Genomic DNA, 14,849 nt, shown 5'->3' on the forward strand with positions numbered 1-14,849 from the left:
ATGTCTTCCTTCAATGACGGGAACACGCATAGCCTGTTTAACAGTTCATGGAAAGTTAAAAAATGAAGAACAGCTTTTCATCAATGTGTTGGAATTGAAATCAGTGTTTTCAACACTAAAGGGATTGCAGATGCATTTTCTAGGAAAAAATGTGCAGACACAGACAGACAACATAACAGCCACGTGTGTGTTATATTTGTAAACAGAAAAAGGAAAATGCCCTTCTTCTGTCTCAAATTTATGAGCAGTAGGATTTTAAACACCAGAGCAGGTCCGTGACAGAACATCTTCCAAGGCCAGGCAGTGACTTTGCAGACCTCAGTAGGCGCAATCAAGACTCAAACAAGTGGGGTCATAGTTTAAAGATTCTCAAATCCTTCTTCGAAAAGTGGGTCACACCAGATAAAGATGTGTTTGCCACAGGCCAGATAAAAAAATAATTGTTTGACATCTATGTTTAAATACCCTCAGTACCAAGGGAATGGTCAGTGGTTAAATTGGTCAGGGATGTTTACACGTGCCTTTCTACATCTTCAACTAATTCCTGCATTTGTATGCCAAATGACCAAGCACCCCTGACCCTGATCTTAATTGCACCATCACAGACAATACAGGCATGGTCCCCCAAGTTACACAGCATCTTAACAGCCACACTGGAATCACAATGTGTGTCGAAACCTTTTGATAGCGCAAGGCAGTAAGTTTACCAGTCTGATCCAAACTTTGAGGTGTACATCTTTTCTGGATAAACATGCTGTGCTTTATCCTGCCATCTATTGGTTGGGTCTGAGGTTGTCTCGTTGTAGTTTCCCCCCCCCCAACCACTGTTGTAGTCCTTAATCGTTTGGTGCCATGTTCCTTTTTGACGTCAACCCTACAAACAGGAGACCCCTCTCTGAGTTAGTCACCATTAGGTTATTTTTTCATAGTTGAGTTTGGGATCAACTGTGCTTGCTCAGAAGCTGTAGAATCGTTAAAGACTGGATTCTTCGAGACAACACAGAGGACAGAAGTGAAAAGATGGGGAATAAAGCACTGAATCTGTAGCACATATTGAGGGAAGAGAGAAACATCAAAAGTAGGTTTGGAGGGGTGATGGTTTCCTGCAAGACCCTCAACTAGGTGGCTCTTCAAATGCTTAACTGAAGAGTCAGAAGCATCAAGGATGGAGCATAATCTCTTTAGGTTCTGCTTAAGAGACACTGAAGACCAGGGTAAACCTTTTGAGGTGGCACACGACCCCATGACACTGTCACAGCATAAACAAGCCTCACTAATGGCTGTCCAGCGACAATGAAAATCTCAAGGAAACTGAGGTGGCAAAGACGGAAGTAGGTGTTGTCAAAGCCAATACAGAGGAGGCATCAGAGGACGCCTAAGGAAAGAAAGCAGAAAAGATGCCTGATTATAACACAGGGGTGCAGCAGGACTGGGCTGAGACACTCTAAGCCCAAGTATTCAAAGGATCCCTCAGTGCCAAAACAATTTACGATCGGAGGGAAGTCAAAACCAAAGGAGCCTATTGGGTTTGAAATGAAATACTTTTTTTGTGATAAGCCCTCGGTGTTGGCCTCAGATCCGAAAAGGGATTGAGGGAGGTAGAAGTAGGCCAAGAGAAAAGAGGCTCCAAAGTCCAGATGAAAAGCACAATCAATGCCGAACAGTAAGTGCTTGATGTTGAACAGAAATTGCTCAACATCTAACAGAAAGCACAGTCTCAAGCCAGAGATGTTTATAATAAGGAATAGTGAGTTTGGCGACACCTTCAAGGGATTCCAAATCATCTTAAGAACTGAAAAGAATATGAGCTGGCAGAAGCAGGTCTAATTAGAACCTCCAACAACGCCAGAGATTCAAGAGGATGAACTTTTCTACGAAGAGGGAGAACCAAGAGGAAGGCCGGTTTGAGCATGGCCCCTTTCAGGACCCAGAGATATCAGAGAACTGGTTGCAGGACATAAACATGGATTCACTAGAGGACGTGGTTAACACATACCCCTCAAGGACCTTACACCTGATGACATAGTGGCTTATAATGTTGTCTTCAAGAGACAGCAGACACATAACGGGTCCACTTGGAGGAGGAACCAACTCCTGCTAGAAACTCCACTCCCCTCACAGAGAAAAATAATAATAAAAATAATAATCCCAGTCCTAAGAACCTGCCAGTGTTATCAAGTGTCTTATCAGTGGTTCAGAGGAGGGAAGCCTTCAGGAACCTGACCTGGCCAAAACAGTGAAACTTGGGTGGGAAAAAAACAAACATTCTTCCCATGGCCCCATCTACATCAAGAACAAAGTAGCTGCAATCGTGATTCATCCGAGAGAGAGAAATTGTGTCAGCTTCTTTAGGGTCCCCACCAGCCAAGGTAAGCAAAAGGGTGGCAATTGTGGGACGCACGTCCAAGCAGATATGGACATCAGCAGTGGGAGAAGATGAAGGTGTTGATGAAGCACTTCTTGGAGTATAAGAAGAGAACAAATGCAGGAGGAAAAACTCTCTAAGCCCTGCCTGACGCTGGACATGGCAGACACAGCCAGCAGGCAGATGTGCTTTAGCACCACCCACCCTAAGGTGTAGATCTGCACATTCACTCACTGCAACTCCATCACACAGTGTGATCACTTTATTCGCTGTGAGGAAGAAAGCCTAGCCGACACTTATGTTTGTGTACACCTCTGAGCAATAGCTACTACAAAATAGTCATTTTTCCTGTTTGGAAAAATCCTGTCATTAAATCCTTCATGGAAGACTTAACCCCTCCCGTGCCTAGCGCTCCCCCCCTGTGCTCCCCACCCACCCCCCCAAAGGCAGGGATGTAAGGGGAAGCCCTTCCACTTCCACCCCGACCATACCCCCCGCCCCCGTGACGTCGCGCGCTGACAATCACAGAGCCTCCCCCATCAAAGCATTTCTCTTTCGATCACGTGGGGGAGGCCCGGAGAGGCTTCAAAGGAAAAGACATGTATTTCCTTCCCATTGAAGTCTCTCTGAGCGTTTCAAAAGCCAGATTGCTTGCAATCCGGCTTTTGAAACGCCCACTAGACACCAGGGATTTTTTTTTTTTTTTTAAATTGTCATAAGGGAGCGAACCCTTGGGCAAGGGTCGCTCCCGGGGGGGGGGGGGGGCATTTTTTTGAAAGGCCTTTTCTGCCCCCAGGGGGGGCAGAAACCTCTAGGCACCAGGGATCCTTTTTTTTTTTTTTTTTAGGTGGGGAGCGTTAGTTTGGCAAGGGTCACTCCCCTAGGGGTCAAATTATATTTAGGCCATTTCTGCCCACCTTGGGGGCAGATTGGCCTATTTTGACGAGGCCAGTCTGCCCCCAAGGGGGACAGAAACCACTAGACACCAGGGAGTTGTTGTTTTTTTTTTTTACGTGAATTTCACGCAAGGGGAGCGACCTGGGGGGAAAATGTATTTTTGGACATTTCGGCCCCCCTGGGGGGCAGATCAGTCTATTTTGATTAGGCCGATCTGCCCCCAAGGGGGGCAGAAGCCTCTAGGCACCAGGGATCTTTTTTTTTTTTTCTTTTGTTTTTTTTTTTAGGTCGGGTGCGACCCCTTAGGCAAGGGTTGCTCCCCTAGGGGGCAAATTATATTTAGGCCATTTCTGCCCCCCTTGGGGGCAGATTGGCCTATTTTGAAGAGGGCAATCTGCCCCCAAGGGGGGCAGAAACCACTAGGCACCGGGGATTTTTTTTTTCCTGGAGGGGAAAATTGTATTTAGGCCATTTCTGCCCTGATTTTTGCTTCGGCGGGCAGAAACCACTAGGCACCGTGTTTTTTTTTTGGCGCCAATGTCACACAGGGGGAGCGACCCCGTAGGCAAGGGTCGCTCGTGCGAGGGGGGGGGTGGGGGATAGGGTGGGTATTGATAGGTCAGCAAATTTATTTTAAGCCATTTCGCATTTTAGAGTTGGAGAGCGACCCATTAGGCAAGAGTCTCTCCCCTGGGGGCTAAATTGTATTTAGACCAGATCGGACGATTTTAGGTCAATCTGCCCCCAAGGGGGCAGAAACCACTAGGCACCGGGGATTTTTTTTTTTTACGCCAATGTCACGCAAGGGGAGTGACCCCGTAGGCAAGGGTCGCTCTTGGGGGGGCCGGCTGAGCTAGAGGCCAAAATTCACAGGTAGGCACTTTGCAAAAAACACCTCGGTTTTCTGTGAAAAATTGTGATGTGTCCACGTTGTGTTTTGGGGCATTTCCTTTCGTGGGCGCTAGGCCTACCCACACAAGTGAGGTACCATTTTTATCGGGAGACTTAGGGGAACGCTGGGTGGAAGGAAATTTGTGGCTCCTCTCAGATTCCAGAACTTTCTGTCACCGAAATGAGAGGAAAAAGTGTTTGTTTTGGCCAAATTTTGATGTTTGCAAAGGATTCTGGGTAACAAAACCTGGTCAGAGCCCCACAAGTCACCCCATCTTGGATTCCCCTGGGTTTTTAGTTTTCAAAAATGCGCTGGTTTGCTAGGTTTGCCCAGGTGCCGGCTGAGCTAGAGGCCAAAATCCACAGGTGGGCACTGTTTTCTATGAAAAAATGTGATGTGTCCACGTTGTGTTTTGGGGCATTTCCTGTCGCGGGCGCTAGGCCTACCCACACAAGTGACTTGGGGGAACATAGAATAGCAAAACAAGTGTTACTGCCCCTTGTCTTTCCCTACATTTTTCCTTCCAAATATAAGAGTGTGTGTAAAAAAGACGTCTATTTGAGAAATGCCTTGTAATTCACATGCTAGTATGGTCACCCTGGAATTCAGAGATGAGCAAATAACCTCTGCTCCTCAACACCTTATCTTGTGCCCATTTTGGAAATACAAAGGTTTTCTTGATAGCTATTTTTCACTCTTTACATTTCAGCAAATGAATTGCTGTATACCCAGTATAGAATGAAAACGCACTGCAGGGTGCAGCTCATTTATTGGCTCTGGGTACCTAGGGTTCTTGATGAACCTACAAGCCCTATATATCGCCGCAAACAGAGGAGTCCAGCAGACGTAACGGTATATTGCTTTCGAAAATCTGACATTGCAGGAAAAAGTTAGAGTATAACGTAGAGAAAAATTGCTGTTTTTTTCACCTCAATTTCAATATTTTTCTTTTTCAGTTGTTATTTTCTGTAGGAAACCCTTGTAGGATCTACACAAATGACCCCTTGCTGAATTCAGAATTTTGTCTACTTTTCAGAAATGTTTAGGTTTCTGGGATCCAGCATTGTTTCCACGCCCATTTCTGTCACTGACTGGAAGGAGGCTGAAAGCACAAAAAATGGTAAAAATGGGGTATGTCCCAGTAAAATGCCAAATTTGTGTTGAAAAATTGGGTATTCTGATTCAAGTCTGCCTGTTCCTGAAAGCTGGTGATTTTAGCACTGCAAACCCTTTGTTGATGCCATATTCAGGGGAAAAACGACAAGCCTTCTTCTGCAGCCACTTTTTCCCATTTAAAAAAAAATTAAATATACGAAATGTCCCCTGTATTTTGGCTAATTTCTTGGCCTCCTTCAGGGGAACCCACAAAGTCTGGGTACCGCTAGAATCCCTAGGATGTTGGAAAAAAAGGACGCAAATTTGTCTTGGCTAGCTTATGTGGACAAAAAGGTATGAGGGCCTAAGCGCAAACTGCCCCAAATAGCCAAAAAAAAGGCCTGGCACAGGAGGGGGAAAAGGCCTGGCAGCGAAGGGGTTAAAGAGAGATTAACAAACTAGAGCACTGCGTGTGCCAACATCTTAACGAAGCATGGGCCTTACAAGCCTTGTGTCCGCTGATCAAGCTACTCCACTCCCGAGCCATTGGTGGCATTACCAAAGTTGCTTTTCTTGTAGCAGTCATTTCTTTGCACAGGGTGGGTTGAGTGCCGTCTATGGCTGTGGACTTTAAGATATTTTCATGTATGTTCATTTGTCACATGACTGATTACACTGTTCATACAGCACCGAGCTCATTATTGATGCTATTTCCTGTTCGCTAACCAAGGAAGATGGGTACCTTGGGACAGTCTTCAAGTCCAAGGTTAAGACTCTGTACTCATTTTGGTATTCTGAAAATGTCAATAAAGAATTGCAAATAAATATTGGCGACTCCAAGAGCTGTCAGTGGAAATAGCATTCATTCAGGTCCACAAGAACAAAGCAGTCGTACACACGCATCTACAGCTCTTCCAAAGGTTGTGTCACCTTTAAATCTCTACCAGGCCCTACAACTTCTGAAATGACTTCCAAATCCAGAAAGCAATACAAAAAGGGACCCTCATTAATTAGCAGTCAAGACATGACTAAGTATTTACGCAATACAAAATAGTTCTTTGTTGCCTTTGCCCCAACGTACCTTGGAAAACCCACATTTAAAATTAGCTTAGCAAGGTGGAATGTGTGATGCATGAACGTTTGTTATGCAGAATCAGACAGACCACTCATGGCTATTCCGCAGCCACAATTGACATGTAAAAAAGGGGCAGCCATGCCTTTCCTTGACAGCATTCCGCTGCAAGGCAGCAACCTTGTCATCTGCCCCCTCACTTACACATTTTACTGTTTGCTTAAGAAGAAAGCCAAGTAGGTTAGACAGTTTTAAAAACTTTTGAAGTTAATTAATAAGGTGATTTCTTCTTTCCCCCAAGTCCATTCTTAAGGGAACGGGGCAATGATATCAAGTCTGTGCACAGTACGTGATCTGCAACAACACGTGTTGCAAATGAAATATGTAACCATCTGTTTGCAGCTTGTTGTGTTATAGATGCACTTGCACCCCACCTCCCTGGTGGATGAAAATTAGGTTTGATAGTTGGCTTTACTGAGCAGTTCATCTTTTAAATCACACACCCAGCCAAACATACGGATTCAGATGAGGAAAACACGTTATTTTCGGAACGGCACTTAACAGCCTTGAAGTATACCACGTGCTAATATTCCGAACCCAACACTAGAATGCAGGACTGCGTGTGTATCTGCAACACAAGCTGCAAACAGTTGGTTACTGGTAAGGAACATATGCATTTTTTATCACATAGTTGTATAAAAAATGAAAATCCAATGTAATGTTGCATTTTCATAGGCATTGATTTTTTTCCCTATACGGAGAGAGAGTTTCAAAAGTGTTTGAAATGTGGACAGAGCTATTCCGTGTTTATAAATTTATCTTAGAAGTTGTTTTTTTCTGATTGCCATATTATTAGACTAAAGTGTTGGTGAGATTAAAGCATTTTGCTTTAATAAACCGTTTATAATTGCTCATAGAGGCATAATGGTGTCGAGCACACTGTTATTTCTGATTTTTATATTACAACTATACTCACATGTTCTTGCAGATCCTTCGTCTTCGGGTGTGCAATTGTTGCATATATTTGCCTCATACTACATATTGCAAAAGATACTTGCCACTGATTTTCTAGACAGTTTATGCCACTCTAGGTGCAGGGACTCCTGTGTCTAAACTTTCCATGCATAAATGCAAATTTCTTGATTTGGTTTTTGCTGCCAGTAGATGACTGTCTTCTGTGCAGACCACGAGAAAACACTTTTTTGGGGAACATCCCAATTAACCTACCTGGAGGCCTGTGTGCCAGATAAAAGTACACACACCTTTTTTGGGGCATTAGTGCCTTCTGATGTCATGGCATTGTGAATGCTTGAGGGCATGGACCCTTAATTGGAAGCATTATGATTCTCATTGTGGCCTCTGAATTAGTATTTAAATGAAACAAAATACTTTGTTCATTTAGATTTTTAATTAACATTTTAAAATCTTGCTAGACCTGTGGGGACATTCTTATGCTTATAAATATGAAGAATGATGGCTTTACAAGCACGTTTGGAGTTAAGTTCCTGCATTTCCTCTCTTCCATTGACCAGCAAAATGTTTCAGGACTTATTCACAGTTTAGGTTTCTCATTATATCATTGTCTCAGCCAGAGCATTGTATTCTGATGATTGAATCTCCTGTGCCATTCAGACCATCTTTTTTAGGTATCTAGCTTGATTTGAAATCAAGCTTATTGAAGACCTAGTGGTATGCTGTTTAAGTTGGTCACCCTCTTGAGTACTTGAAGGCAAGAATAATGAATTGTATTGTATCATATTACAAAAAAATGAATCCTGTTCACCAAAATAGTAATCCAGATTGTACTTTTTTAATAGATTTTATTTGTAGTTTGGCAAATAGTAATGTAACTTGATGCCTGCAATAGTAGTTTGGCAGGGATCGAAACTAGTGTTCCAGATCTTTCCTGTGCCCTATGCCTTGTAGAATTTTGTTGTTCCTGTTATGATCTAGTTATGATCATCAATGTAAACAGAATGTCTGTTGATAGTAGGCTTGGCATTACTGGACTGGGACTCAAAGTATGTCTGTTATCTTTTAGCATTCAATGCTGCAGCTAATAAAAGAAGCTGGTGGTCACAATGGAATTACACCAAGGGATGATTATCCAGTAACGGAAGTTCTGAATCAAGTTTGCCCTTCTACATGGCGGGGTGCCTGTAAAACTGCTGTTCAGTTATTGTTTGGCCAAGCTGGACTGGTAAGTCAGAACGTTTGCTTGTAATCCTATGAATGTTTTTCTAAGTATGCAGTTTTTCCATATGAGCTCCATGAAGTCTCGAATCACTACAAGTATTGCTAAAATCCAAATTAGGATTACTGGAAAAAAAGGTTACCAAAAAGATAATCCACTCAGTACTAGGAGGCCTCCCATTCATTGCGGAGCAGGGCTGGGGTGATCCACTTGGATGCCTGAGTAGAGGAAACATTGAAAGTGAGCAAGAAGACCAAGGCAGACCTCTTTTGCAGCCTGCCGCTGATCCCCAAGATATGTGGTAAAGAAAGAAGGCATTGTGGAGAGAGTGCGGGATTCAGCACACCCTCTTTAAACAGCTAACACCATGAAGTGAAGGAGCTTGTTATGACATGAAATAGATGTTTTTAGGTGAGTACAGTGGGACCTGGTTTAGAGCTTGGGTAGGCCCACCCATGGGTAGAATGAAAACAGGGCAGTGACAATCCTGCATTAGGTGGGTATAGCTGTGCTGGGGCTGCTCTGGGAGGCACTGGTCCTAGGAAATTGAGGGGGGTCTGGAAGAGTCTTCGAAAGAGGGACCACCCCCTATGGTGCTTTTAGAGGAAATTAAGTGACATGCACGCTGCAGTGTAGACTACGTTTAAACTAAAGAGACATAAGTAACAACAGAGCACTACCAAGGGGTCAGATGGGCTAACACAGTAGGGAGGGAAGGACTGGGAAGGGCACAAGGCCAATGAAAAACTGCACATTATCTCTTGTGGGATCTCCATTCATAGTTACAAGCATTGAACCGTTGTGCTCATGTGCAGGAATCCCAGAGCACTTTCCATATTATCTGTACGAAAGTACCCCTGTTAACCAGGCCACAGCACTGGTGTTCTTTCCCTAAACTGTACCACTGTTTCCACAATTGGCACAAAGCGAAGTCCCTTGTAAAAAGGTACCAGTTGTACCAAGGGCTTCGTGACCAGGGAGGGTCCCTAAGGACTGCAGCATATATTGTGCCACCCTAGGAAACCCCTGACCAAACACATGCACACTACCTTTGCAGGTTGTGTGCTGGTGGGGAGAAAAAGATAGTCGACTTGGCATCCCTCTTAGTGTGCCTTGTCCACAAACCACTGCCTGTGACATAGTTAAGTCACCCCTCTGGCAGGCATTACAGCCCTAAGGCAGGGTGTACTATACCACAGGTGAGGGCATAGCTGCATGAGCAATATGCCCCTACGGTGTCCAAGTCCATTCTTAGACATCATAAGTGCAGTGTAGCCATATTGAGTACATGGGCTGGGAGTTTGTCATTACGAACTCCACAGCTCCACGATGGCTATACTGAAGACTGAAGTTTGGTATCAAATCTCTCAGCACAATAAACCCACACTGATGCCAGTGTTGGATATATTGTAAAATGCACACAGAGGGCATCTTAGAGAGGCCCCCTGTATTTTGCCCAACCCTTTAGTACAGGACTGACCAGTCTGCACCAGCCTGCCACTAAGAGACAAGTTTCTGACCCCATGTGGTGATAGCCTTTATGCTCTCTGGGGTCAGCAACAAAGCCTGCTCTGGGTGGAGGTGCTTCACACCTTCCCTCCCCCTCCCCACCCCCTGCAGGCACTGTAATACTTGGCAGTGAGTCTTAGAAAGGCTCAGGCCTCTTATTACAGTGCCCCAGGGCACTCCCCTAGCAAGTCTGGTGAAAAAGTTAGGAAAAACAAGGAGGAGTGTCCATTTCAACTGGGACCACCCCTATGGTGTTCAAAGCTGAAGTGACCCCCCCTCCTCCTTGCAGAATCCTCCATCTTGTTTTGGAGAATAGGGTCCAGTAGGGTTAGGAATATGCCTCCCTCCCCAAAGAGTTGGCACAGGAATGGTGTAGCCACCCTCAGGGACAGTAGCTACTGCCCTCTGACCCCTGTAGTCCTCATTAATCTAGTATTTAAGGGCACCCCTGAACTTTAATCACCAGATTCCTGGCGACCTCAGAAGAAAGGAGGACTGGTAAGCCGACTTCAGCAGTAAAGACTCCAGACAACAACTGACTTGGCCCCGGCCCTAACGGCCTCTCTGCAGCTTCAAAGACAACTGCTCCAAGAAGGCGACGCATCCTGCAGGACCAGCTACTTCTACAAACCCCCAGAGGACTTCCTGCCCAGCAGAGGACCAAGAACTTCAGAGGACAGCGGCCCTGTCCAGAAGAAATCACCAAAAAGGACTCCAGAATTGCCCTGAATCTGCAAGCCCTGCCCACTCTGCACCCAACACCCACGGCCTGAGTACAGGTGGCTCACCGGTCCAGAGAAAGTACCCAGACGATTCTGACCTCAAGTCTACCCTGAGTTGACCCCTCCTGGCCAACACGACGACGCCTGCAGTCCGAATCCAGAGAGGACCCCACGACTGGATCCAACAAAGATGTCTGACGCCCAAGGAAGACCCTGCACCCTCAGCCCCCTGGCCTTGGAGAATCTGACCAACAGTCAAGCAACATCCAGCGGGCCCCTCTCCTGCCTGTCCAGCCTTTGGTTTCCTGGAATCAACCCCCCTGGATCCAGCCTGCAGCACTTTTTCTGACCCCTGGATCCCCTGTTGAAAAGCATTGGGTGCCAAGCTCTGTTTGCACCCTGCACCCGGCCACCCCTGTGCCGCTGAGGGTGTTTGTTTACTGTAGACCTGTGCGCCACCCAACCTGCTCCTCTAAACCCTCCAGGTCTGCCCCCAAGGACACGGGTAATTAAACTCCCAGCAGATCTTTTTTTGTGTGCCCACAATCTCCATAGGATCCTATTCTAAACCCTACATCTACTTTGACATCTGCACCCGGCTGGCCCCGTGTTGCTGGTGGTGCAGGCTTGCGGTTAACTTGAACTTTGACCTGTGGACATTCTAACCCCAGGAGACTCGAACTGTAAGTCGAGTACTTATCTTCAAAACATACTAATAATTTTCCTCCCCTAGGACTGCATTGGTTCCTATGAAACTTGCGCTGTCAACTTTTGAAATCGCTAATTGCTACTTACTTGTAAACTTCTATATCTGCTAAAACCAAAGTACATTTAATATGTATGCTTGATACCTACTTACAGCTGTTCTTACCTGCATCAAAGTTCTTCTGGTTCTAGCACTAAAGTAACAAAATATATATTTACTATATGAAAACAATTGTCCAGTAGTTAGTCATAGAGTGTGTGCCTCGTTTCTTGAAAGTGAGTGTACAACAAATGCTTTGCACTACCCTCTGATAAGCCTAACTGCTTGACCACACTACCACAAAAGAGAACTTTAGTATTTTCTACATTAGCCTTTGCTAAGCCTCGGGGGAACCCCTTTACTCTTTACACACACCATACTCCATTTTGGTATAGTATATACAGATCCAGCTTCCCATCATGTCTTAATGTAGATGTTCACCTTTCTGTGGGAAGGTCTGCAGACTCACGTAAGAGAAACCCATTATGCTGCCTATAGGAACAGGCCACAATGGCCATAAATATATCAAATTGAAAGCTTAACTCTCTTTCACAAACCTTTTTTTATAAAAGCAGAGCGATGAAGGTTAGAAGGACAAGGTAGCCATATAGGATGTCATTATGTGAGTTTAAAACATCATCTGTTCCTTTAAGAAACACCAGTATTTCATCGTGCCCAGCAGGTGGCAGTTGCTTCAATTTTTTTTCTAGCTCCTGGTGACAGGATCTTCGAGCACTGAACACAGCCTTTTTGTTTTTTTGTATTTTCCCCTGAAAAATCACCTGTGGATTTTTGTGACAACAGCGTCAATGTTTTTCATCTCTTCTGTACATTTTCTGACTTATTTTGACAGAAAATTGTGGTATTTTGTCACGACGTCTGTATTATTTGCCTTCCACATAGCCATGTTCTTGACAAATGCCAGCTCTGCAGCAAGTTTTCAAGACGAACCCTGAGGGAGAGAGAGAGATTTGTCTCCATGGCACAGAGAGCAAAGCAGGCAGCAGGCTCAGTTTGAATGTGTGACATCAGAGCGAGGAGAGAGTGCAGGGTGTGTCCAGCTGCCTCTATGGACCCTAGACGTGAAAAGTCCAAAAAGAGTAGTTCAGCCCAAATACGTCGCCATTCAAGGTCGACGCCAAAGATCGATGTTGAGATAAGGTACTGCACCTACTTATCGAGGGCTAGCTCGACGTTGAGACATGGTAGGTAGATGTCTAAGACACTTTCAATGTCAAGAAGAAGGTAGACTTCAAGGAATGTGTGGACGTTGAGGCAGAGAGATCTATCAACTTCCAGGAGTTTGTCGACATTGAGGTATAGAAGGAGGTAGATGTTGAGTGTATCCACATAAAGACAAGCGGAAAGAAGGAATCCGAGATGCTTTTCTACATCTCCTTACTCTAAATACTCCTTACTCCGAACACCTTTATTGTTGCCAGATCCTCCTCCTACTCCGCCACAGTCTCCACAGCCTCCACTTTTGGCACCTCTTCCACCGAAGTCAATTCCAGCTCCACTTGTGGAGGCCTCTCTTCTAAAGCCTAGTGTTTCTCCACGCAGATCACATTCAAGAACGCATCCTCATTTATGCCGTTCCAGAAGCCACAGATCCAGGCATTGTTCGTCCCAACCATCTTCAAGGCGCTCTTGTCATCACTCGTCTAGATCAAGATACACACAAGATCTAGACATCCTTCTCATTATTCCATTTCTACAAGAAGCTGTTCATCAATACAATCAGACTTGCTGCCAGCAAAAATGTGTCTGGTGGATGACATCACCACTTTCCAAGAGGTCCTGGTGAGAGGGGAGCTCAACATACAGATGTCCGTCCCAACACCTTCCACACCAGTTATATTTAAGATGCTTCACCATTGGTCTGCGTCAGAGCCCCTCTTTTGATTGGTGCTGGGTCTTTTAGAGACAGCAGTGGAACTATTCTTGAATCCAACCTCCACTAAGTCTGCGCCATCCAGACTGCAGAAAAAAACTTAGAGCAGGAGCCTCTCTTACTCTGCTCCAATCCACCTCCAGTCTCTGTGATCATTTTTGTAGGCCAAGAAACATCATGCTAATAGTCCATCGTCTTCAGTAACACCTTACAAGGAGAGCAAAAAGCTGGACTCAATGGACTGCAAGGTATGCAGTACAGCCGCAACCACTATGAAGACAGCAAGTGCTTCGACTCTTTGGGGAACATACAATAGGGCCCTATGGGACTCCATAGAGAAGTTTGCCGATCTTCCGAGAGAAAAACAAGAGGATTTCCTAGAAGTTGTCAGTGAGGGGATGATAGTCTGATTCAGATCATCAGTGCCGCAACTGATTCCTCTGGGTGCATGAGTACTGTCATGGGGTGGCATTGTGCAGGCACTCCTGGCTTCAGCTTGCGGCCCTGAAGCATGAATCGCAGCAAAGAATTCTGAATCTGCCATTCTCAAGATCCACACTTTTTGGCAGCCACAAAGATGATGAGATGGCTCGGAGAAAATCCAAAATGGAAACTTTGAAAGCAGTTGGCCTGGAGAGGCAAAAGAAACAAAACCTTACAAGCCCTACCAGCGGTGTTTTTATTCCCTGAAGGTTCAAACCCCTCACTGGTATCGAGGTTGCCAGCAGTCCCATCAGTAGAGGCCTTACTAGCAGCAGCAAAAAACAACCTAGAGGGAGGAACAATCATCAGCCTGCTCAAGGGGGAAAGCCCACAGCAGGCTTAAAATCATGAATCTTTCCTTCCCCCTTTTCTGTTAAGCGCTCCAGTAGGGGGAAGCATTTAGCATTTTCTGGCACAGTGGCAAAACATCACAAAAGATTCCTGGGGACTGAATATTGTCCATAATGGGTATTGTCTCAAGTTCACAAGTCATCCACTGAATATTCTACCAAAGCCATCTAATCATCTGCAGATGCTGTGATCTGAAGCCACCATCCTTCTCCAGAAGCAGGCAGTGAAGACTATCTCTCAAACATCAAGGAAGTGGCATTTACTCTGGATACTTTCTAGTAAATAAGAAAGGTCCCAGAAACGAGTTCAGACCCATTCTTGACTTGAAATTGGCCAACAAGTGGATTAGACAAGAGACGTTTTCAAGGCTGGCACTGCATCAGATCTATCCCCAGTTACACGAGGGAGATGGACTCTGATCGGTAGACCTTCAAGATGCGTACTGCCATATACCAATAGCCAAGAAGCATTCAAAGTTCTTGATGTTTGTTGTGGGTCAAGACCATTAACAGCACAAAGGGCTTCCATTTGGCTTCATGTCAGCACCCAGAACTTTCTCAAAGTGCATGGCTGTGGTAGCTTACCACCTAAGGAAGCATTGAGTCATCATCTACTCCTATCTAGACGATT

The 14,849-nt window shown here is 45.1% G+C and overlaps 1 protein-coding gene across 1 annotated transcript in view; it reads left to right on the plus strand.

Moving 5' to 3' along the window:
• The window catches only part of GARRE1 (granule associated Rac and RHOG effector 1), a 506,156-nt gene that overhangs the window by 189,070 nt on the left and 302,237 nt on the right, over nucleotides 1-14,849 (plus strand). Inside the window, exon 7 of the mRNA XM_069216464.1 lies at nucleotides 8,363-8,521. Within this exon, the coding sequence (XP_069072565.1) occupies nucleotides 8,363-8,521 (159 nt within the window). The remainder of the gene's footprint in view (nucleotides 1-8,362; nucleotides 8,522-14,849) is intronic.

This window comes from Pleurodeles waltl, chromosome 12 (assembly GCF_031143425.1).
Source record: "Pleurodeles waltl isolate 20211129_DDA chromosome 12, aPleWal1.hap1.20221129, whole genome shotgun sequence".
Classification (NCBI taxonomy): domain Eukaryota; kingdom Metazoa; phylum Chordata; class Amphibia; order Caudata; family Salamandridae; genus Pleurodeles; species Pleurodeles waltl.